Consider the following 25,762-nt stretch of genomic DNA (forward strand, 5'->3'; position numbering starts at 1 on the left):
CAGGAAGGCCAAAAATATCATCAAGGATATCAACCAACCGAGCCAACTATCAAGCTAGCATCCAGAAGGCAGGTCAGTACAGGTGCATCAAAGCTGGGACCGAGAGACTGAGAAACAGCTTCTAACTCAAGGCCATCGGACTGTTAAATAGCCATCACTAGCCGGCTACCACCCAGGTACTCAACCCCGCGACTTGTGGCTGCTGCCCTATATACATAGACATGGAATCACTGGTCACTTTGGAACACTAGAACCTTTAATAAGTGTTTACGTACTGCTTTACTCATTTCATATGTATATATAGTATATATATTCTACTGTATTTTAGTAAATGCCACTCCGACATTGCTTGTCCTAATATTTATATATTTCTTAATTCCATTATTTTACTTTTAGAGTGTGTGTATTGTTGTGAATTGTTCGATATTACTGCACTGTTGGAGCTAGGAACACAAGCATTTCACTATAGCCGCAATAACATCTGCTAAATATGTGTGTGACCTATACAATTTGATTTGATTGTAATGTTTCACTTCTCTCATTGACTTCTCTAACCCCAAACCCCGGCCTGGTCTGCTTCACAAGCGTTCCTCGCGATGTTGCGCCTCTGGGTTTAGAAACTCTGTGGTAAAGTTGAAAGGTTTTCAAAAAGTGAGGTAGCTCTCAAATTGCCAACTATGACACAAATAAGTGTAAAATATAAAATTTAATTAAAAAAATATTTTGTCGTTGATGACTGGATATGTGAATGGACTTTTACAGTAAATTGGCAAATGACTAATTGAGTTGGAGCTTTCAAAAACAAATGAGTTGGATCTTTCAACTGAACCCCCTAAAAATGTCTGAGTTGCTTTCTTTTCTCATTGTCTGTTAGAAAGTATCACACTTAAGACAATAACCAAATTCTTGTGTGCATATTAATATAATAATGTAATTACAATGACGTAAGACCATAGTCTTCTCTGTGTAGAAATGTACTTCATGACCAGTGGCGATTTTAGCATGTAAATCTTGGTGGGGCTAACAAAAAAAATTATAATCTTAGATTAATGCCAGCAAAGCCACGACACAACACTAAACAATACATTAATTGCACTATAACGGTGAAAAACTGTGCCCACAACCTGTTAGGGCCTCATAAAGCTCTCCCAACAGCAGAGCTTTATTTTCAGCACCATGTAGTGTGAATCCTTACCACTGCTACACCTGGCTATCAACAGAGTCTTCTCTGGCAGAGAAACAGTTAATTTAGCCTAATTTACTGCCATTAAAAAAACATAGCTGATATGGCTGACTTGCTTTAACAAATGTGGTTTCTACTGTATATTGAGATGTACAACTATGACATAAGGGGATGACGAGCGCATAAGAGGCGCATAATTTGGATTAAGACATTAATGAGGGAACTAGGACGGACGTAGTCAATATAACTATTTGTTCAGCACTTTTGAAATGTACAGCAACAGAATTCAGAACATGGGCCATTCTTACAGTATTCTCCCTGCACACCAAGTCAGAGCCATAGGATAAATAAAGGGGATATAAGCAGACAATGAAAGCTCTTACAATATCCAATGATTACATTTCTCTAAAACAGGCTATAGGATACATGTGCACCACCAAGTCAGAACAGTAGGCTAAATTATGAAGGGGAAAGTGACCAAATTATTAGGGTGAGGCAGATGGGCTACTAAAAGCTTACTACACAACATACACTTAGTATTACTTTCTTAGCTACAGTATGCATATCTGCCTGGCATTTTCCATCATTTATACAAGACATTTTTGGACAACTCACCTTGTTGTGCTGTGCTCACTTGAACAGGAAGGTGGCGACTTGGAATTCCGAGTTGATTGACCATTCAAAATTATTTTCCCAGTTGGAGCTAGTTTTATCTGAGTTCCCAGTTGTCTTGAACTCAATGAAGTCTGAGATTTCCCAGTTCCGAGTTTCCAGTTGTTTTGAACATGGCAGAAGTCATGCTGGATTGACAGCATGGCCAATGTATTCAATCTTTTCTGGCCCATGGCGTTAACCACTTTTTTGTGATATCCAATTGGTAGTTACGATCTTGTCACACCCCTACAGACTCGGCGAAGATTGAGAGCCACACTGCTTCTTGACACACTGCTCGCTTAACCCGGAAGCCAGCCACACCAATGTGTTGGAGGAAACACTGTCGAACTGACGGCCGTGAGGTCAGCTTGCAATTGCCCAGCCCGCCACAAGGAGACGCTAGAGCGCGATGAGACAAGGACATCCCGGCCGGCCAAACCCTCCCCTAACCCGGACGATCATGGGACAATTGTGCACCGCCTCATGGGTCTCCCGGTCACAGCCGGCTGTGAGACAGCCTGGGATCGAACCCGGGGCTACAGTGGCGCCTTAGCACTCATTGTTGAATTTGAGATTTCCAACTTTTTGTGTAATGTTTATGTCCAATGGCCGATGAGCACCGATACGTTTTATCTATAATTTCTCTTTATATGACAAGGATTGCAAAGGATTTGCCAGTAGATTGCCGACTTGATGCATGACGATGACTCCTCGTCTAGCTTGCTAGCTAATATTTTGAAAGTATGATGCCGGTGACATGATCAGTCCAATCAAAGCTATGGTAGGTATAGCGTGATTTGACGTCATTTTGCGGTGACAGTGTCCCCATGAGACAGTATACTGAGCCAATCACGGCGCAACTAAAGAACATTACCAAACCCTACGTTTCGTATTTTCCGGTGGCTGCCCCACCACCACAGAAAGCACCGAGCTAGGCTGAAACACCTGCATTTGGAGCTGCCTGACTCAAGAAAGAAAACAAGCAAAAGTGATGCAATGCAACCACTGATGTATATAAACCCTGGATTGCTATGTATTGACGCTATGTATTGGCCTGTTTGAGGCTTTGAAGCCACCGGTCGGCCATATTGGCAATGCACGGAAGGAGCAGTCCTCCATAGGAATTAATGGAATTCCACAGCATTTCAATATTTTTGTTGTAGTGGGGACAGTAACAGTAGAACTTACATTTATATATATATATATATATATATATATATATATATATATATATATATATATATATATATATATATATATAAATGTATGTTTAGCTAACATACTGTATAGTTTAGAAGTATGCATTAATGTATCTGTAATAGAATAAAGAGCTAAAACAAATGTTTACATTAAATGCATTTCTATAGCTTCCAAAATAAAATAAAAATTATACCGGTGGGGGAGTGCCAAGATGGAGGCGCAGTGGCTTCAAAACAGCCCCCTGTGAGTCATCTAGTGTATATATAAATCTTTGAATGTAACTCATTGTTGGTGAGGTGTTAATTGGCCCCATAATAAATTGAATAGTTTCGTTCCAAAATCCTTTATCAGAAAGTGTTTATGGGTACCTTCATGTGTGTTTAAAATATGACTGTTCTCAGATTTTTTATCAATAGATTTTAGATGTGTATTCAAATGGGTTATGTTGCTAAATACTATATTTTCATTGTTTAGCTGGAATGGAATGTTTGTATCCTGTATATTTGACTTATGTGGTTCTCATCTAGCTATCTTAAGATGAATACACTTACAGTAACTAAGTCGCTCTAGATAAGAGCATCCCTTAAATGACTAAACTATTAAATGTACATTTTTACATACAGATCTCATTATTGTATTGATTAATTTGTACACTTTCTTTATTTAAAAAACGTAGTTATAACATTAGACTGTAAAACTTAGTAGTATACTCGGAGTGAGGCGGATATACAGTATAGCATTTTACAACAAAACATGTCTCTCTGAAATAAAACCATCAAGTGATACTTTTTCCTAAGTATGTCATTGAACACCTCATGCCATGATTAGATGGTGACAAAACGTACCGCTATAAGTTCTTTAAACAATAAAAGGTCATTTACCAACATTGCTGAAAATGGATGTATAGCTTTTTGGAATTAAACTTGAAATTGTAGGCCTGCAGTTAGTTATGGCTATCCAGCAGCATCTTCTGGAGGAATACGGATACTGTTCCTGAGTGGATCATCATGTACCACACCACAATATAATCCCTTGATTCATTTTAGTTGAGTGGATTTCTGATTCATTTAAAAACAAACCCGCCGTCTTAGGTCCTTGAAAGCCCGCCGTCTTAGGTCCTTGGAAGAATTTAACTTGTATGTTCAGCTACTGTTATTAGTTATAGAGGGGCTAATGGGTTGGCATGCAGAGGTTAGTCAGGGAAATATATTTTGAAAAGAAACACTGAACAAATGAAAAGTGAGAGGGGAAGAGTTTATTTTAGAGAGATACAGACACACAAATAAAATTACCACTGTTGTTGCAATTCAATTCCACAATTACTCATTATGTCTATCTATACCCTCCCACAGGCAAGATAGTTTCATAACATTTGTTCATGTTCTGCTTGATATTGTATTATTTCCTTTCATGCCATTGAAGTGGTCTAATTTCCAGATAAAGAAGTAGAGTGAGATGCTACTAGAGACACGGAGAGTGCTAGATTGTAACAAGGTCATTATAGTCAACAGTTCTCATTAATACCTATGTTTGGATGTGTATATATACACACACACACACACACACACACACACACACACACACACACACACACAGCAGAAAACAGTTTCAAAAGAGGACAGGACCACATACATACACAATAACATACTGACAGAGAACACTTTAGACAAATCCACCTTAAGCTCTGGCACAGTGGCTGACTGGTCTCAGGACTGGGGAAGGAGAGGAGAAAAGGTTTTACACATGGAGAGAGTTCTGAAGTGGCCTGTGATCTCTCATGAACATGGGGGAGGCTTCAACCCAACCTGAGGAAAAGGCTAAATGGAACATGTCACTATGTTCTCAGTCATACAGGGATATGTATATTCCCATAATTCTGGTAGGTGAAGTAATATCGGTGAACTTTTCTGTCTGTCTTTGTGTTGGGAACACCCTCCCTCCATCTTTCCAGCCAGCCTCTGAGTTTGAGCTTAGAAAAAGGTTTGAGGAAAATGACCACTTGACCAGCGATACAGCAGATACAGGCATACCAGACTCCATTGACAGGGTTAAGTGCATTTATTGCGGCGGGTTGTGTGTGAAATAATATACTGTTGGTACTGGTCCTCAGCCGTGTTATATGTGTATCGGCTGCTGCGGCTGCTGCTACTACAACACAGGAACAAATCACACAACGATCCAACATCAAATTACTCTCAAGGGTCTTGATTTATTAACAGCTTGGACCAAGAAAACAAATACAACTTAAACAGCAACAAACGTGCAGATAGACAATACATGCACACAGGGTTGACACAGACACACCTACACTCTCTCTCACACACACACACACACACACACACACACACACACACACACACACACACACACACACACACACACTTTCGTCTCTAAGAGAAGAACACCTAGGCAAAAACATACAGAAAGCGGGTGTTGTACAATGTGTTATATATAATACTAAAACGAACTTGGCCTATATATAGGCCAATTTTTCCGCCTCCCACATACACACAAGTACGTGCAGTAAAAGCAGCCTATGTGCCATGCTGCATTTGGAATGGGTAGGCCAGTGCCACTGCTGAGCATAGATATGTAGAGAAGCAGCAGCTGGGGTGGAGGGGTTCTACGCAGGTTGTGTTCTAGGTAAGGGAGATGGAAGTTCTAGGGTCTGGAACCCAGTCGAAACTGAAGCTGCTAAGCAAACCTGGACGACAGGCGAGCACAAGCGTACATAAAGATATATACACCACAAGACAAGCACCATACTGTACATAGATACATGGACATTGATCGTCACCTGGCCTGAGGTCAGAGGTTTCAATGTCTGCACTGGGGGGGGGGGTGAAGACCAAGGAGAGATAGATAGCAGAGGAGCTTGGGGAAGGATGAGCGCTGGAGGATGACCTAGGGGATGAACACTAGTCCCATTAGAGATCGCAAGCTCCTTTGACTGCTTATGATGGGGGGATATTTCTTGTTGGAGAAGGAGGGGGTCGCCTACTGGTGGAGAGGAAGGGAGGGTGGGAGGGCAGTAGTGTTTAGAGGCCAAAGGATGACAGAGAGGGAGGTAGAATGAGAGGGGGAAGGAAGAGTGAGAGAGGGAAGAGAAGCAGATAGTTTAAGACGGGTTAAAAACAGGCAATCACATGACTTTTTACTTCAATTTTTAAAAGAACATTCAGTTGTGTATATTACTTCGTTTTTTACATTTTATTTGTCATTTCTTAATGTCATCATCTCATCTCTGCTCAAGGCAGTAGCATCCAGCCAACCATTTAACGTCATCTCCATGCTCCCCATTGAACGAGTCATCCTTTTTAGCAAGGCTAGTAGTAGCTAGCTGGCTGACAAAATCATTTTACTAGTTTGTCAATGTAGATAAGGCATACTTTCAAGGCTACTTATTACCAACTACTAAAACTATCCATCGGGTAGAGCTACCTCACAAACTGTCTCTATCCCGCTCGTTGTTATGTTGTGTTGCGTCATTCCTCTCTCATGCGGAAAGAACAGGTGCAATGGATTAGGGTCATTGTAACTAATTACCACGTTTCTGCGCTGAACTAAGTTGAATATTTGCCTAACTTCCAAAATCAGCCCAGCGTCCCACATAGCTATTGACTTAATTTCTCATGGAAGATTTGATTTCTATCTAGAGAAACGTCAGGTTGAGCTCAAAAAAATGTATTAATGGAATTCAAGTAATTTAACTGACGTCGGTCAATTCCTTGTTTAACAACCAGGAAAATTTAGCATTTTCGTTAATCACTCAGCACTAAGAGAAACACTTGAGCTTGTGGACTCTTCCTTGTTTCAGTAACCACAAACCACTGGAATGTGTTTGTGTGTTTTACTTGAATTAATAACCCTCCAAATATTCCGCTTAAGATAATGGAACGTCTATACATGATGTAGGGAACCGAGTCAGGTTAGCTATATGGTCAGGAAAAACTCAGGGTTACCCCTGGTTATGGAGACACTGAACACGTTGGTACCCATGTGCATATATATCAGACCTTTTAATCAAAAGGCCAAAGCAACTTAGTGAGTACACACATTTTTCGTATGTGATCCCTGTGGGAATTGAACCCACGATCTTAGCATGATCACGCTCTTACCAACTGAGCTACACAGGAGCATATAGGCCTAAAGTAGGATGCCCTGGCCTCACCTGGGGATGCTGGGAGGGGCCCGGTTGGGGCGGCTGGGGACCTGGGGGCTGTCAGCACTGTTGTTGAAGGGCCCCAGAGGTCCTGGACGGTTAGGAGGGGGTGGAGCCCCTCGCCCTCCTCCGGGACTAGGGCGTTGGCCTGATGACATCCTCCTGGAACCAGTGGGGCTGGTTGGAGGAGACCTGGGGGGGAGGGGGCCATCAGTACCCTTTCATACATGACATATTCTTGACATCACATAGATAAGACTAAACTATTTGTGATTTCATTCAACAGTCTCCAAGTAAAAAATTTAAATTAAAAATTAAAAAGAATGACAGTCTTCAAACACGGTTCTCCTGCTCGCCAACCCAACATCTTCACCTGTAGACCAATAGTTGACTCCATTACATTACACTTAGATATCTAGGGAAGTCATTATCCATGGACTACCAGGATGCCTACCTGTTTCCCCCTCCACTGCGCCAGTCGTTCACGGGCGGGGGCATTGGGGTGGAGATGGTGGTGGTGGAGATGTCTCCTATGATGGCCAGGGCCTCCTTCAGGGACTGGTGGGTCCTGAGGACCTCGTCCCTCCTCTGGACCTGCTCCTGGGACTCATCCATCAGGGCACCCTGGTCCCCGGCCGAGTACAGCTGGGCCAGCAGCTCCGCATTGATGAAGTCCTTCACCTGGTGGTGGGGGAGAGAGTTGATGGTTGGACTCATTCAAATTATTTATAAAAGCTCTTTTTACCATGGTTGTCACACAGCGTTATACAGTAACCAGGCCTGTTTGAGTTAGCTTGCCTGGCACAACGGAACCAATAGAATCATGTGAAAAGTTGCACACCAGCCAGGCTCAAGCGAACGCTGAAAGTATTTGAAAAACGCCAACTACTATTTGAACCCATGCCCGATACCATTGGGCCAGCGTGGAGCAGAGGTCCCTTACATTACTGATCATGAGGTGCATGATGGTCTTGGGCATGAGGTCACGGATGCACTTGTTGACGATGGCCATGTAGGAGTCGACCAGGTTGCGGATGGTTTCCACTTTGCGCTCCAGCTGAGGGTCCATGGAGAAGTTGTCCTGGGACGAGGACGATGAGCCGCCTCCCTCACTTTCCACCTATAGGAAGACAGCTTTAAGTTAACACACCTGTATTTAGTGATACAGATCTTGTGGCTTGCATCTTTAGATGTAGAAAAGTCACGTGCATATCAAATGACAAATAATAATTGTATTTGTAAAGCGCTTATCATTACACATGGAAATCACAAAGCTCTGTACTTCAGCAACAACCTTAAGAAAGGCTTTTAAAAAAGGGCTAAAAACCTTTAGCAAAAATGAGTCACTATAACAATAGCATATATGCATGTCAGTCTCCCGTGGTTCAAAGTGGGAGAGAGATTGACGTCATCACTAATTGTTTTTGTAAGTGTTGACAAGCTGAATGTACCGAGGTGTCTGTATAAACTACTAGCACACAGCTCAGACACCCATGCATACCCCACAAGACATGCTACCAGAGGTCTCTTCACAATCCCCAAGTCCAGAACAGACTGTGGGAGGCGCACAGTACTACATACAGCCATGGAACTCTATTCCACATCAGGTAACTGATGCAAGCAGTAGAATCAGATTATTTATTTTTTTATTTTTTTAAACAGGCAAAAATACACCTTATGGAACAGCGGAGACTATAGAGACACACAAAAAAGGTACAGACACGCATGGTTGTTGTACAGTGGTATTGTACATTTTGTATTGTATGTATGTAGTAGTGAAATAATGTTATATGATGTACTGTTTAATATTTTCTATTGTACACTTTGTATTGTAAGTATGTAGCGGTGAAATAAAGTGATATGATGTACTGTTCATGGGGAACAGTATGGGGACCCTTAATAAATACAAATATCAAACAACATATCAACAAGGTGTAGCCTACATCTACTGTGACTCACTACATCTTCACAGTTACATCAAACTTCACTGAGAAAGAGAGGATGGAGAAAGGGAAAATAAAGTGATATGATGGCTCACTTGGGAAGTGATAGGATGGATGACATAACAGAAGTGCAACATGGGAAGTGAGTGAAGGGTAGTCATGGGTAATAGGGAACAGGATAAACAGGGCAGATGAGGTGGACAATAAGTTGCAGTGACACCACGGTAAGTGGTCACAGTGGTGGGCACCAGGGTTGGGGGCAATTTCATTTCAATTCAGCCAATTCGGTTTACTTCCTGAACTGAAATGGAATTGCCCCAACCTTGGTGACCAGTGCAGCTGTCACTCACATTAGAAGACCTTTCGGGGTAGACTCCAGCGCGCAAGAGAGAAGCCCTCCAACTGTCCACCTCGTCCTGAGTGTCACAGGCCAGCTCCAGGAAACGATTGTCCTTGTACACATTCCTGTCAGACCACAACACAGGGGAGGGGAAGAGGAAGTTAGTTACGCTTCCGGGTCATTTTAGGGGCACGTGGCAGGCTCATCCATTTAAATAAAAGGAAAAAAACAAGCCCACCAGACTATCTGGTTTCTGTCTCCTTCTAAAGTACGTATCGTTCTTATTAAAACTAGTGGTACTAAAGTAGGAATATTTTAAGTAGAAGTGGTGCTATAATATTACAAGTAATGTTAAGATGTGTCTCGCTGGTTTCCGACCTTTGTTCTGTGTTGAAGATGGCAAAGGCATGCTTGCTGGACATGAACCCTTTCTCCACGTCGCGCACCTTCAAGTTGTCCAGAGGGAGCATGTATTTCTTTTCCTTCTCCTGAGATACAAACAGAAAGGGAGGTACCATATCAGCAGGTTTTACAATATAAACAAGCAACTGCAAAGAACCATGTTAGGGAAATGTTTACTTCGTTTCTGATTACTATCTGATCTCTGCGTGTCATATTATGTTTATTTCTCAGCTTGATTTTTAAAATCAACAGGTTGGCTTAGTCGGGCGATGATCCAGGGAGAAAGGGAGAGAAGGGGAATGTGGAAAGAAGAGTAGGGAGAAGGAGGAGAAGTTGGGGGAGCACAGGGGAGAGGGTGGGGGAGCACAGAGGTGGAGATGGAGTGGGAGGAAGAATGAGAGTGGGAGGCAGAGCGGGGCAGGGAGGGGGAGAGAGAGGGGGAGACGACATGTGGAAGTCATTAGTGTGCGGGTCGTTCTCCACGGTACGTTTGAAAAGGGAGGGAGAGCTGGGGCTGGAGGAAACGTTCTGGCTACGATAAAGAGGAGAAATACAGATGTGGAAAAACACAGGGGACTCCGGGAATGCGCTGTGGTGTGCATTTGAATGCATGGACGTCGGATCAAGCAGAGGGCTGTGGGTCAGGATAACACTGAGCATGACATGGTTTTAATCGTGAGCACAAAGAGTTGAGAGTAAAATGTTAAATTCTCCATCACACACACTCCATCAACCCTCACCATCTCAATTCTTCTCTCTCTCCATTATCCCTCCCCCTCTTATTTCTTCAATATTTCTACTTTCCTTTCCAGAGGCCCACTTCCTGCCTGATTTTCCGGGGAGTGAGGGAGAAAGAGAGCGAGAGATTAAATGACAGCCTGGCGTTAAGACTCGACATCTGGTACTGCTTAACACCACAGAGAGATGGAGTGCAAGAGAAGGAGGGAAGAACTTCCAGAGTGGAGTTAAGAAAGAGAGGGAGACCTGAAGAAGAAACAAAGCGAAGGATTTCGAAAAGTGGTTCAACAGAGGTGTCCATATGTGACCCCCTGCAGAGCGATGGTAGGGTCTCACTAGGATGGTAGGGTCTCACTAGGTATGAAACGAGAAAAGAACCATTGCAGACTTCTCTCGGTTGTATTCACCAAGGGGTCACTCCAACCCATATATGGTCACGCGTGTCCCTCCCTCTTCCTCCATCTCTCCCTCTTTTTCCTTCCCTCTCTCTTTTTTGCAATATCCCCTCCCTGAGTGCTCAACCAGTCTGTCCCGGTCGGTCGTCTGAGTGAATGTGCCACGTCAAGCCTGGATACTCTGCAATGCCGGCATGACCCAAACGGACAGTGAAGGGAGCGACACCCAGAAACACAACAGACAAACAACAGAGAGGGGGAGAAGAGGCGACACGGATGGGTGAAAAGAAAATAGGTTTTGAGGTTTGAGGGGGGGAAATCCCTACTTCTTGATGCCAAAATGGAGGAAGGAAGGAAGACAAAGATCCGTAAACGTTACTGCCTACGGAATGGCAGAGAGTCAATGTCTTTGGGGCCTAAGACAGTCTGTCCGGCTCCGTCCTCCCAGTGTTCAGACTACCTGTTCATTGTCTTACTGGTGTACAGTAGTCTGCACATTGGTTAGACTGGGCAGGGAAGCACTTCTCTTCGGGGAAACACTGGCTTTCAAGGAGGTTTCATAGTGGGTTTGATTATCTACACTCCACCACTGACCATCTTCCACTGCCGTTTGCTCATCTCTTTGCTTTGTCTTCTACTCTGTGTCGGGTATCGGTTCCTATGTTGTACTTTTTGAATATTCTGACTGCATTTAAGACTTACTTTACGTCGTGGAATAAATGTATATCATTGGTTTCAAAAAAAAAGAGGGAAAAAAAGACCTATATAAAGTTAAAAGTCAGTCAGGTCTCAGACCAATGTGTTCTAACGTCCTTGAAACAGTCTGCTTACTAAATGTACGGTATAACAGCAATAGAAGTGTGTAGGCTCCTGGATCTTTACACAAAGAATCCAGCCCCGACTCTGATGCAGTAGATGGGAGAGGGAGGAGCAGCAGAGGCTCAATAGACTCAAACAGTCATGCAAAGTGGTCAATCCATCCATCAAGTCCTGCTTCAAATACAAAACACATCTTTCCAGTATTTCATTGGCGCTAGGTTGGGAGGTAACAGTAACAATGTTGCCTAAAGATACAGTCAAAGTCAGAGCTAGAATATGATACTATTATCATTTAAGTCTGTGGTCAAACTATTGTGTGGCAGATGGTCTTCTGTCCAGTGTGTAGAAGCAGCTAAAATATTATTTCACTGATGATATAATAAACCAACTAGAGGAGAGGTCTAGTGGTTTGGTATTTTGGTGGGGCTAGTGGATGATGGTGTTAAAAGGATGTATAAGGTTTATGTATGTAAGGTTATGTTACAGTAAATTACTGTATTGGGAGTTGTGTACTGTATAGGGAATAATATTTGATTGGGTAGGGATGCTACTGTAGGATTAACATGATTACTGTAATATTAGGGCGGCTGTGGAATTGTATTGGTGATAGATGGTCTGGATAATGAAGGGCTACTGGGTTCAGAAACAGAGAGGGAGGAATACTGCCATTTAATAGGTTATTTCTCCCCGCTGAATCATTGGAGACTGATGTTTGGATTACAAATGTGTGATTTTCGTGCCAAGAATGTGTGCAGTTTCAGAGAAACTGCCAACTGCACCAAGAAAGAGAAGGGGGGGGGTCAGAGAGAGAGAGAATAAATAAATATACAGTAAGATGCTCAAGGAAATATGGAAAAATGCTTGGTTGAATGCAGTGGTGGGATTAAGTATACATTACATATTACAAAAGTAGTGTGTTACTTTACAATATTACTTTGTGTGGAAAGTAAAGCATTACTTTATCATGTACTTTCATGAAACAAATCTAAAAATCTCCCCGTTTGTTTGACTGTCAGAGGGAGCATGGCGAGCCGCGAGCTCACTACCAAAAATAGCTACTTACTAACTTGGGTTTTAGCTCTATTTTCTCCTTTCATCTGTGGCGCTGCTTTCCTGTTGCTAATCTACAAGTGCTGCTTAATTAGCCATATATAAATGTAAGCCAAAACATCTGTACAGATTTATCGTTTCATTCAAAATCTCTCTCGAGCAGCCAGTTCTGGTTATAGCCCGCACTTAAAAAAAGGGACCCATAGAGATGTACAGAGGGCACATTTACCACTAGATGTGAAAGCCCTCTTTGGGCTTTGCTATCACAGAAGCGATCAATGGCAAAGATCAGAGGTGCGTACTCTATACATTTCTATGAACTGCAGCTGTTATGACATTTCTCCAAACAGCCTTTCTCCGCTCGCTCAAGAACTAAACGAGGAAACAAGTCAGGATTGGATCATGGAAACACGCGTCCGGTAGAGATATGATTCTGAAAGTCACGCACGCGTTGTTTGACAAAGTAACTAATATTACCCATCCATTACTCATTAAAGTAATCAGATTACACAACGGGTTACTTTTGTAACACATTACCCCTAACACTGGTTGAATGTCAGAGATTCGTAAAACAACTGCTCTAAAGGTAACGCGACATGAGAATGTCTACGATCCATCGAGTTACCGTTTTGAATTACTCCTAATCAAATATCGTGTCATAAAGCCGATGTGTGTATTTGCATGCGTGTGAGCAGTGGTTTTCTTTGGGATGGTTCCAATTGTGCAAAAGAAAACCAAATGCTTTAACTCCCAGCAGAGTGATACGAGAGGTGGAGAGACAGAAAGAAGAGGGGGGGAAACAACAAAAAAACAGACAAAGAGAGAGAGCGATATCTGTCCAGTGAATTTAGCTGTGTATCGACCACGTACTGTATATAGAGACGATTTAAACCATGTGGACTGCTTGTTACCCGTGTGATGTCATCTGCTGACCAGTGCACGGATTGGCTGACTCCGGGAGTTGCCGTGTGTCTGCCTGTCTACACTTGCTGTGCAGAACATCCTGGAACCTGTACAGCAGGCACAGACAGGCAGACAGACACCAGCCCGTCAAGCTATGAATGACACCACATCCAGCCAATCAACGAGCACCCTGCATCGCAAGGGGAAGAGCCACGTCACTGAAGAGCCAACGTGGAACCACTGTTGAGTTGTGATTTAGTGGGTAGTCAAAAGGTATGGTTTATATTATGTCCTCTACAAAGATATCAAACAAAATACTTATCACTTGGGAATTGGCCAGAGATTCAAAGCGCATATGTATATTTTACCATTTGTTGACCTGCCCACCCTTCTGCCAGACATTAAACAGAAAGGAGGGCTGTATCAGGGGAAATGGCGTTCCAATCCATCATTACCTGAAGTCTAGCCATAAACTACATCAGACTTAATGTGACTGACTATACTAACTCACCCTGAAGAGGGTGAACTAACTCACTCACCTCATCATCCTTGAACCAGGACAGACTCTCAGCGGTCAGGACAAACCAGTACTCCTTAGCCCCGCCTTTAATTATGCTGATGTTGTTGATGGTCAGCCAGCCCTTACGGATTACCTGTAGAGAGAGAGCGGGGGGCAGAGGTTAGAGGTCAGGGGATGAAAGATGGGGTCATAGTTGTGGTGGGTGGTGTGATTGCCAGGAAGTATGAGAGGTTTAAAAAAGGTACTGAAGAGTTGTCATGTCCACACAGAAGCATCATCTACTGTACCTCATCCTACTTCAATCATAGTCAGTCAAACCTGGCCAGCTAGTCTACTGCATGTACCCAAACCGATGTGCACAAAAGTGACGTATGAATAATAAAATGCAATGAGAAAGTGTGTTGTGTGAGAACTCCAAGTTAATTGATATTATCAGTGTATATCTTTGTGAATAAACCGCAGGTTGGCATTTATTGTCATGAATCTTGCCCTGGAGGCAGCTCTGTAGAGTGGTCACTAGCTGGCACAGCCACACATCTGATTTTAAACCTAACCCTAACCACACTGCTAACCCAAATGCCTAACCCTAAATTATGACCAAAAAGCAACAACAAAAAAATTATTCATTTTTACGATATAGCCAGCTGGCCCATCTAGCGGAAATCGCTCAGTTCTGCATCCAGGGCAAGATTCATGACAATAAACATCAACCTGCAAATAAACCAAACCATAATTTGTGACTGAGTTCAGTTCGGGATAGTGCCCTGTTGTGGCTGGAGACTATGTTGAAAGTTACAAACAGAGGTCTGTGTCACAGTGTTAAGAGGTGACCATCGTGTTATTAGTGCTTCATAACATCCCCCAAACAAACAATATTAGCATTATAGCACTATAGCATTAGAGCTACATCCGTGTTTGTGTTAGGTGTGTTAACTAGCCTGCACACGCAAGCCAGTGGAAATCAAAGGATTGAGTGATTATTAAGTTAAGTGTCTCAGATGGCCTACAACCACTAAGGGGGTTACCCAAAAAGCATATTTCTAAAGTCTTATTTTTGTTCAGTCCTGATACAAATCAAAGATTTTTTCAACACCATTTATAGTGGGAGGCTGACTGACAGGTAACCCCCTGTGGTCAGAGGGATGAGGGAGTGTCGTAACGTAAACTGTTGCTCTTACAATCAGGCCTGAGGCGGGAGGAGAGGAGGCCTGAAACAGGAAGGAAGTGGGCCGTTAAAACACCTAAGGCACCACGTCGGGATACAATCTCATGAATGGAACCTACCACACCGGCCTCAAATACATCATGGTAAATACTTTAATACTTAAGGTGTGCTTAATTTAGCTTGGAGCTTATGCTTTTGGGACTATTCTATTGGTCCCATTGTATAGCAAACTAAATCAATGCAGATCGAGCATTTTAAAGTATTTCGACATGTATTTGACTGACCCATAACCTGTGTAAAGTAGCTAACTAACAGCCATAGCAGTTGAGTGGGTTCAAGTTAGCACTTTACACTTGTACCCATACATGGGTAGAAAATGGCAGATTTGGGCACTGATAAGCGCATAAATTGGAACACAGTAACATGCTATAAATGATGCCAGAGCTCAAAGCTCAGCGCTGTATGGGTCTTGATCCAACACCAACGGAACCTGCCAACTCCCACTCCTAAGGACACATCCAACTTACTGATGTTGACTCTGTGGGGTTTTAGAAAGTAACTTGACATTGTTGGTATCTGCCTATCAGCTTTTCTGGAATGAAAACAAAGTAATGTTCCCTAGTTATTTAACTTTAACTGAGATTGTTCCTATGCCACTAAAGGTAGCCCTTTACACTCGTACCTCTATACGGGTTGAAAATGGCAGGTTTGTGCACTGACAAGTGCATAAATTGGAAAGCAGTCGGTGTACAGTAACATGCTATAAATGACATGAAGCTCAGGCCTCATAGTGCTGTGTGGGTTTTGACCGAAATCCGTTCTGATCTTCAGCACCACAAGCGATAAGAAGTTGCCCCCATCCCTCCTGCTAATTGGGCAACTTTTGCAGACTCTTTGTTGTCTGAGTGAAGAAATGCTGTTAATGAAGACGACTATGTGTTTTGAAAAATGAGACGCCGTACGAGCAAGCCAAACACCGGCGAGTCCAAATGTGCACTTCACATTTTCATATCAAAACTCAAGTCATACACAGTGTCAACGTTTATGAACACTAGGTCTGACGTACAAACACAACGTGACATGGCGTCATACCCTGGGTTTTTCGGGAACAGAACGTCTGTCTATTGTGAAGAAAATTCACTGCGGAACACGGACCTGAATGCACCCATGACTTTCTGTATACACCAAAATTACAATCTGTTTCTCTGAATTGCCCTGTGAATGCCTAACACTGTAATATCATATTTTATAACTTAGCTAGTCATGTTGGCAATGGAACAAGCTTTCAAATGATGCACACCTGATCAAGATGTCCATGTATAATGGGCCTTTTTAGGATTGCGTAAACAACTACAGTAATTGTGTGATGGCAGGGATGCAGGGCTGTGTTCAAAACAAAACAAGTGTGCCTCCTTAACGGCACAGCTAGGAGAGCTGCAAAAAGCACATTCTAGTTAAAGAAGCTTCTTTGAGTCATAAAAGTGTATTGAAATGACTTAGGAACTGTGTCCACCTTCGAGACACCAGTTAGTTCTTTCACTCAAACCCTTGTCATTTTTCCCCAGTTACTGAATTTATCCAGAGTATTTTTACGTTTCGTTATCAACAAATGCGGCTAAATGTAAAATGCACATAAAATCAACAGTGTAATGTTTGGATTCAGTCTTGTGAACTATTGTGCCCTCAACTTTGGTCAAATCATTTCCCCAGAATCTCCAAACTGTTCCCTTTCATTCGCTACCATGCTTATGCTTTTCAAATGTATTTTGTAAGAATCATTTCGATTTATCCCTATTCATATAGGCCAATTCCCAGGAGTGTAAAGGGTTAAGCTTGAGAGTGGAAAAAGCTATAAACAGTCAACTCAGGGTGGCCACAAGAAGGAGCCACACTCTGGGCAGTGGAGTAAATACAGACAGCAGGCAAAGCCCAACCCTAACCCCAACGAGTGATACTCACCAACCAGGCCAGACGCCCAAAACAGGGCTGCTCAGATTCTCACTAAGGGTTTGGGATGAAATGCATGGGGGCACCTTGATGACATAGAAGGGGTTTAAACATAGTGACAAAAGGTAAATAAAACTTAAAAACATCCATTTGTTTTGCACACACACCCAACATAATAATAAAAGTGTCACCATCCAACTGAAAAAGACAAAGGCAAAAGGTCCCCCAAAATCAACATGAAATGTAAAAAAGCATGCAACAAAGGCAATAATGTATGTAGAATGTACAGTAGTATACATACTGTGTGCTGTGTACAAATTAATGACATAAAGAAACTAGGAAGCATACGAGTCGCTGTCCCTATGGCCCTGTTTCCCCCTATGTGGCCTGCAGCCCCACTGCTGGAGTGTGGGCACCCTTGGCCTTTTGTTCTGGAGCGCGTGGGTGCGTGCGTGCGTGCGTGCAGTATTTCAGATCCTCCTCTATATCTCACCTGGCTGACCTGGCTTGCAGCGCTACTCTGCTTGTTACTCTGCTTGCTGCTCTGCTGTGCACTATGGAGCAGAGAAAGCAGTGAGACAGAAACAGACAGCGATAGGAAAGTAAGCACAGAGAGAAACAGACAAGGGACGGAGAGGTCTGTACGGTATTATCAGCATCTATTTTCACCCCCCATCTCCACTTTGTAATAACATTAGCAGGCCAATAAAGGCAGGCCTGGTCAGTCATTTACTTTGCAAAGCCTATGAAGTCCTCATGGTTAGTGTTGATGTACGAGAGCTGGACATCGATCAGCAGCAACACCTGCAATTGGAAACAGAAAGATTTGGTCAAAAATACATAGAAGCTTCATTTACAGTGCGGTATTACTAGCCCCTGGGTCAATAAGTCCACTGTTTACATAACAGTGTGTGCATTTGTACTGTGTGTGTTGGTTCTTCTATCCCTGTGGGGACCTAAAATACCCAAAATGTCCCCACAAGGATAGTAAAACAAGGAAAATTCTCCCTCGTGGGGACATTTCCACGTCCTCATGAGGACAAAGGCTATTTTAAGCTTAGGGGTTAGATTTAGGGTTATAATTAGGGTAAGGGTTATGTTTAGGGTTAGATAAACTAGGATTTGAATGGAAATGAATTTTAGAAGAACATAACGTGTGTGTGATATGTAGGTTGTTACCTGGTCCTTTGCCCTGCTCTCTCTGTCTCGGATGTGTGAGGTCACAATTCTCTCGGTTTCCTCGCGCAGTCTGGGGAAGCAATCCAACTGAAAACACAGGCACACATCGCATCTTATCAGGGTACACCATAGGAAATAATATCATTTAAAAAGGCACCACGTTTTCTAATTCTAAAAAGGATCCCAGAATGAGGATTGATTGACTAAAAAGGTTACCTTGTTGGTACACTGACGCACGGTGTTGATCAGCTCCTGAATGACCATGTCCACACACTTGATACACGGCTCCTTGATTTTCACTATCTGCTTCTTCACGATTGCCTCAAATGCCATGTCTGGAGTGAACAAGCCAGTCCTGCGGAGAGAGAGAGAGAGGGAGAAAGAGGAATAGAGAACAGTCAGGAAAGGAGGAAGAAGAGGATAGTTGAAGGTGGTAGGAGAGAGGTAAACAGTAAAACACCCACCTGATACCGTGGATGTTCTTGATGGCGTAGCTGATCTCCCGCCGCATCTCCTTGTCATCACACTCCATCTGGCAGCGAGAGCGAGAAAGGGAGAGCGATTGAGAATGAGAGTGTTTTCTAGCCAAGCACCAAATGAAACAAGATGTGCATCAGTCAGCTAGCTAACCTTAACCAGCTCGAAGGGGAATCGCTCGTGGAAGATGCGGTTGATCTTGGCTCCACCCGAGAGCTCTACAGTATCCACCTGGTCCCCAGAGCCCTCGATACGCTTCTCAAAGTCCACTGAGAACTGCTGCACCATCCTAAACACACACAAAATGTCAGCTGATTTGCTGAATTTAGAAGAAATTGACCCCAACCCTGATTGTGAAACTTGTTTTTTTCTGAAGGACTCACTGCAGCAGTTGCTTGGTCTTCCGTCCCGGGTCATCAGGGCGGTATCCCCGGTACTCCTCGGCCTCCTTGTCCAGAGACAGCAGCTGGGTCTGCAGCTTGCTACGGAACGCCGGCAGTGTGTCACGGATGTGGTTGGTCAGTTGCTATGGCAACACAACACAAAATGTACCCTAAATATAACGTCGCTAAGCAAGCCTATTATACTGCCTTTGGGATGCATAGCAAGGATGTAATAACCTGTAGGAGAGACTCAGTTACTGTTAACTGGTCAGTCTACAGTCAGTCTGTTAGCCTACCTGGTTGAGGACTTTCTGCAGGCACGGGGTGCCCATCTTTTCGGCCATGTGTCTGTAGGCCGGGTGAGTCAGGAAGAACTTCCTCTCAGCAGCCATAGCCATCTTGATGTCCTTCTTCCCATCAATGTCCTTCTGACTGCGGTTCACCACTCCAATATAACCTGGTAACACACAAATGGACAGGGTGAAACCACTCCAATGTAACCTGGCAACAAACACAAATGGACAGGGTGAAACCACTCCAATGTAACCTGGCAACAAACACAAATGGACAGGGTGTAACCACTCCAATGTAACCTGGCAACAAACACAAATGGACAGGGTGAAACCACTCCAATGTAACCTGGCAACACACACAAATGGACAGGGTGAAACCACTCCAATGTAACCTGGCAACACACACAAATGGACAGGGTGAAACCACTCCAATATGGTTGGAGTCAGGGGGAATGAGGGGAAAAACATGACTGGGATGGAACCAAAATGAAAAGTAATGAAAAGCTGATACCAAAGATAACCAAATTAGATTGGTTGGACCTAATAATGGATAAAGAAAGACAAAGAAAGAGAGATATTGGTAGAAAGAGAGAAAGAGTGAGCAAGAGACGGATGTCCCACCTCTCCTCAGGGGCAGCAGCTTGTTCTCCAGGACCTCCCTGGCATCTGTTCCCTCATCCATCAGGTCCAGCTTGGTGATCACTCCTATGGTCCTCTGGCCTGGAGTTCAAAGGGTAAGGGGCAAAAGGCAGGGGCAGGCCAGTCACAACACAAAGGCTACGTTCCAGGCTGACGTGATTGCAGACGCCTGCGAGATCTCACAACGCCTGGGCCGGTGTTTCAAATATTAGGTAACCATATCATATGACAGAGCAATATTGATCAACGTCTTACCCTGGGGGTCGACGTCTTTGGCCAGTTTGAGGGCGTCTGAGTTGGCCAGGTCAGAGTTGGCCGGGGTGACAGCCAGGATGAGACAGCTCTCCCTGCAGATGAACTGCATGATCATGTCTCTGATCTGCTGCTCGATGTCCGCTGGCTGGTCCCCCACGGGCACCTTGGTGATGCCTGGCAGGTCGATCAGGGTCAGGTTCAGCACTGCAGGCAGAGGAGAGAGGACACATGTCATAGTGAATATTACCTAACACACAGGAGGCTGAGGATAACAGCCCACAATGAACAATACACAATTGTTCAGCAGTGCAGGAGGTAGAGGACAGAGATGAGAGAGAGAGAGTAGTTAAGGGGTTGTGCATGTCTACCATGTGGGGAGTAGACGCGCAGGTTGATGGGGACGGGAGAGATGCCCTTATTGGCCCCAGTAATGCGGTCAGTCTCTGCCTCAATCTCCTGGCGAACCTCGTCGAAATCTGTGAACTTCTTCCCTTTGCAGTGTAAGAACTCTGCCCATTCTGTGAAGAAAAATGCAAAGATTAGATTCCAAATGTGTGTGTGGGTGTGGGTGTGTGTGTGTGTGTTACCTGCATTGGCGCTGATAAGCTGCAGGACAAGGGGCCTGCGGGTGACGATCCCAGAGCCTCGGGGCAGGAAGTCCCTGCAGACAGATAGCCAATCAGAGAGGAGGTGGGGTTGAATTTAACCTTGCCTTCCAGGAGCGAATGAGACAATAAGATGGTGTCTGGCTATGTGAGACTATGTTGACGGTGACTGTGAACCTAGGGTGAACCACCAACAGCCGCTGACTGCTATGGTGTACAATGACTCACACATACGGAACACACACAACCACGTAATGTAGAATTAAAATCACAGCACACAACCAAATGGAGTCTCTTCTTACTAACAGAAGATATTATGAACGGGGGAAAAAATGTTGATCTGAAAATGTCATCAGGCTCTTTGGTCCAAGAGTTTACCCTCAGAACCCCCTGAGTACACCTCGATCCCCTTAATGCTGCTGATCAAATGAAATAGTCCTTAAAGTCATCAATTCTGACCTAAAGCACAAGAAGTCAACATGAACAGCTGCACAGTGGCAAGTAGCAGAGCACTCCGTTAAGGAACGATGACTTCGGTACATACCAGTCTGCTACCAGGCGAGAGAGTGCATGTGTAGGTGTGTGTGTGTCTATTTTACCAGGCAGGTCAGTTAAGAACAAACTCTTATTAACAATGATGGCCTGGCAAGTGTGTGTTGACCTGATAGCCAGCAAGGTGAGACAAGGTCTCACCAACACCCCACATGCTTAACCACTCTTGTGTAAGGGGAAGCTGGTTTGATGAAGATGATGTGTGTTCCTGTGGGCCAAATACACCAGATATTGTTGTTGTTTGGGGGGAGAGATATGCTCATTTTGGAAGTGGGCTGCTCATTCGAAGGCAACATGGCGTCGAGAAGCTGCCAAGAAGCTGCTTAAGTACCAGCCCCTCGTGGCAGGCTTGGACAGCCTCGGGCGGAGGTGCTAGCTGGTGGCGCTGATATTTTCTGCAGTCTCAGTCACGCACACAGGCTTGCAGTGTGTGGCCTCCAGATTGCTGGCCTGACAAAAACTAGGTCAAAGCAACTGGCTAGGTACTGCTCTGTTTCAGCTGTCGTGGGCAGCCTAGCTGTTTGGAGAAGGAGGTGCTTCCTGTACCCTGGACTGCCATGCACACAGCGACCTTTGAACTGTTTGGATCCTTTTTTTGTCAATTTGATTGGTGGATTCAAATAAAGTATTTAAAGTGTGTGTGTGTCTACATGCATGTTTAGGCCCCTTGTCATCGAGTTGGCTAGATGAATGAACACATATTGATATTGAGACCTCTATCTATGGGCTAGCAGAAAATATGAGTCAGACACCTGCTGTCCATTCGGCAAGTCGTGTGAGTGGGGGAGCCAACCCTGGACAGCAGGACTGTTACTCAGCTGGATCCCAGGTCTTAGGGGTGGCTGGCTGGACCTTGACTCATGCTGCTGCCAACAACCCTGCACTTCATCTATCTAGACCTGGGTCATATTCTCTAGGCACAAAACGGAAGAAAACAGACTGAAATAGAGAGGGACTGTGAACCTTGTTCAATAAGAAACTTTCCTTTTTGTTACCATTGCAAACCATTTGCTACATTGTGCACTAATTAATATGACCCTGGAGATTAGTAGGAAACCTTCTATACCTAACCTCAATTGCCAGTCTTTACCATTCACATATCTGTAAATATTTGAAGGTATATGCAATCTTTCTGAACCTATACCCTCCTGTCCATATCTAATGGTATCTGTTTTATGTACCAACCACATTGCCATAATGTACCACTTAATCCCACAGTGCAGACAATCTAATGGAAGCTCTTCTTTATGATTGACAGTAGAACGGATTTGATCATATTGTAATGAAACAGGCAGGGACCAGGCCGAGGTCCGGCGCGCTATCGACTGTGCCGCAAAAGCATGCTCGAGCGACAGAGTAGATTTCCGCCCTTATAAACCCAGGGTCGTTACACTACTCCCTCCTTTCAAAGAGCGCGTCCTCGCGCTAGCTTGCGACTCTACGTCTTACAGGAACGCGCTGACCGGTCAAGCACACACACTGTCGTGGGTGCAAGGTCCGATCCCACTTCTGACACCAATGTAATGAAACAGACAGGGTGCAGGTCTCGAACCCTCGACCCCGAGGTCCGACGCGCTATCGACTGTGCCGCAAAAGCATGCTCGAGCGGCAGAGTAGATTTCCGCGCTTATAAACCCAGGGTCGTTACCCTATTAATGTAATAAGAGTGTTGCCTGGTGTTAACGTATATATCCACCAGTCCTTACAAGTCATTTCCTTACCTATTTTACTGGGGGGCATTTTACATTTCAATGAGTTTAAGCAAATGGTTCAAAATAAATGCTGAGATTTCAGGGACTGAAACAGGCTAAATGGGGCTGGCTGATTGGGCTGGAGTCTCGAGTGGGTTGCGGTAACCCAAATATCGGCTCCCTTGTCATAAAGCCGGTATAAAATAGTAATGCGCGTTAAAAATAAGATGGAGACGAGCTCCTGGCTCAAAGAAGATCGGGACGCCACAGACGTTTCGAGAAACGAAACGTGACGGGGATGGACACGACATCCCCGACCCCATGCTTAACACGAGATAGTATTATGTATTGCCCTATAGTGATGAATTTGGCGTGTTGTGCTTGGATGCTGCTCCTTTACCTGCCAACGAAGTTCTCCAACACGGAGCTCTTGCCAGCGCTCTGTCCGCCGACTACCGCGATCTGTGGCAGGTCAAGATTGCAGCTCTGACCGATGCCGCTGAAAGCGTCTTGAAGCTTGTTGACCAACGGGATCAAGTCCTCCATTCCCCGGTTACCCATGGTGCTAGCGGGCGTGAGAGGCTCAAGCTGAGAGAGAAGGAAGTGGGCGGTTATATCTTTAATCCAGTGCTACCGTGCTTGTTGATGTTGTTGTCATCCAGACGCGCAGTGCCCCAAGCAAAGCAAGGGTTGATTCGACTGAGAGAGAGAGGGAAAGAGAGGCAGTCAGAGTAGGATTGCGCAGTTGCTTGCCACCAACACCGCGCACACACACACAATTTTCTTCAAGGGCATTTGGGTAATGAAGTCCTTGATAAAACCCCGCTCTAAAAGCACATAATATAAAACCGTGCATGGAATTGTAGACAGTCTAATTCCATAGGTTTGGAATGACCTACCCACACCAAATGATTCGCGTTGCATCGAACATGATGTGTTTTGCTTACAGGCAACACCTTTACAATAAATAAATCACAGCATTCATTCTATTCTTTATCTATAGCCATTTCTCATTTACCCTTTCTCAAGGATTCCTTGGCGTTTGAAGAACAGGCAGATCCAATCCAAAATCCGTATCCATACGCAATTATAGCCTACAAGCAACGCCACCTGCTGTAACTGAGCATCGGCTTAATGTGAATGTCATGTGGTATATAATTATGTTTAAGTAGTGTTGATATGCTCGGATGGACTTCAAAGCCTCATTCAGAGCGAACACAAATTCGCCTCTATAACGGATTAATCATATTTCTTTTACGCAACAGCGATAATTGCGATGCTCGCCGCGCCTGGTGATAAGATTGACATATGACGTGCCCAATGACAGCAATGGAGTAGTGGTCGCGGCACACATACGCGGCGCGGTAGGCCTATAGGGAGAGCGCACACAGGTTAGGCAAAACAAACCCGCCCCCTGTTTACATCGTGCCAGTTTTGCCGTCGTGACTCACGGCTGCGAATCCCCTCACTGAGCATGATTGGTTGGATGCACTTCATCAACCCCCTGCAGTGAGACAAAAAATTACATTTCGAATATTTGAGGCTGAAGGACACTGACACATTCATGTCCAACAGCCCCCCTTTCCATCACGGCCTCTTCTATCGTGTATGCATAGATAATGTTTTTTGTTAGATGGCAAAGCATTGTGTTCCATAGCAGGTGGCCAGTATAGTGGTCACCACAGTCAGTTTGTAGGCTAGGTCTAGGCTACTGTAGGCCATAGGGATGTCTGGAGAAGGAAGTCATGCAGAGAGGACAAGGCACAGCCTGCCTATTTTAACCTCACCAGGCCAACATCTGTGTTAGATAAAAGCCATTTTGTTTCTTCCATTCGTTATAACAATAACAATAGCTATACCCTACATTTGACATGCTCATTAAACATCAGCATTAGAATCGGTTGCTAAATGTGATTTGGCATTAGGCCTACCAATTGTCTTTACCTTGGTGGGTGCAGACATGCTACGGGATGACCGAAGCAAACCAAATTGTAGTTGTCAGATGCTTTGTAAACAGGTGTAGACTAACAGTGAAATGCTTACTTACGGATCCTTTTCCAACAATGCAGAGTTAAAGATAAAAAAATATATATAAATAGTAACACAAGGAATAAATACACAGTGAATAATGAATAACGAGTAAAAAATAACATGGCCATATACATGGAGTACCAGTACCGAGTCGATGTGCAGGGCTACCAGGTAATTGAGGTAGCTATGTAGATATACAGTACCAGTCAAGGTAGTTACCTGGAGTGCATTTCAAT

At 44.1% G+C, this 25,762-nt stretch overlaps 1 protein-coding gene across 3 annotated transcripts; it reads right to left on the reverse strand.

Annotated features, from left to right (window-relative positions):
* Positions 1-4,274: 4,274 nt before the first annotated feature.
* On the reverse strand, positions 4,275-24,799 carry LOC129824207 (dynamin-3-like). Of its 3 annotated transcripts, none has more exons than XM_055883673.1 (21): positions 24,514-24,799; positions 23,896-24,083; positions 21,235-21,308; positions 21,016-21,165; positions 20,648-20,851; positions 20,375-20,473; positions 19,757-19,917; positions 19,461-19,603; positions 19,231-19,366; positions 19,065-19,132; positions 18,817-18,955; positions 18,601-18,687; positions 18,155-18,225; positions 17,915-17,975; positions 14,329-14,442; positions 9,861-9,970; positions 9,493-9,607; positions 8,143-8,319; positions 7,654-7,880; positions 7,209-7,391; positions 4,275-6,037 (listed from the first exon to the last, which is right to left on the reverse strand). In XM_055883673.1, the coding sequence occupies exons 2-21, from the start codon at positions 24,054-24,056 to the stop codon at positions 5,992-5,994; spliced, it is 2,526 nt and encodes an 841-aa protein (XP_055739648.1). In that variant the 5' UTR covers positions 24,057-24,083; positions 24,514-24,799; the 3' UTR covers positions 4,275-5,991. The 3 variants fall into 3 exon arrangements, with proteins under 3 accessions (XP_055739648.1, XP_055739649.1, XP_055739647.1); XM_055883674.1 differs by having other exon boundaries at positions 4,275-6,034; positions 23,896-24,194; XM_055883672.1 differs by having other exon boundaries at positions 23,896-24,194.
* Between the last annotated feature and the right edge of the window lie 963 nt (positions 24,800-25,762).

This window comes from Salvelinus fontinalis, chromosome 26 (genome assembly GCF_029448725.1).
Source record: "Salvelinus fontinalis isolate EN_2023a chromosome 26, ASM2944872v1, whole genome shotgun sequence".
NCBI lineage: Eukaryota > Metazoa > Chordata > Actinopteri > Salmoniformes > Salmonidae > Salvelinus > Salvelinus fontinalis.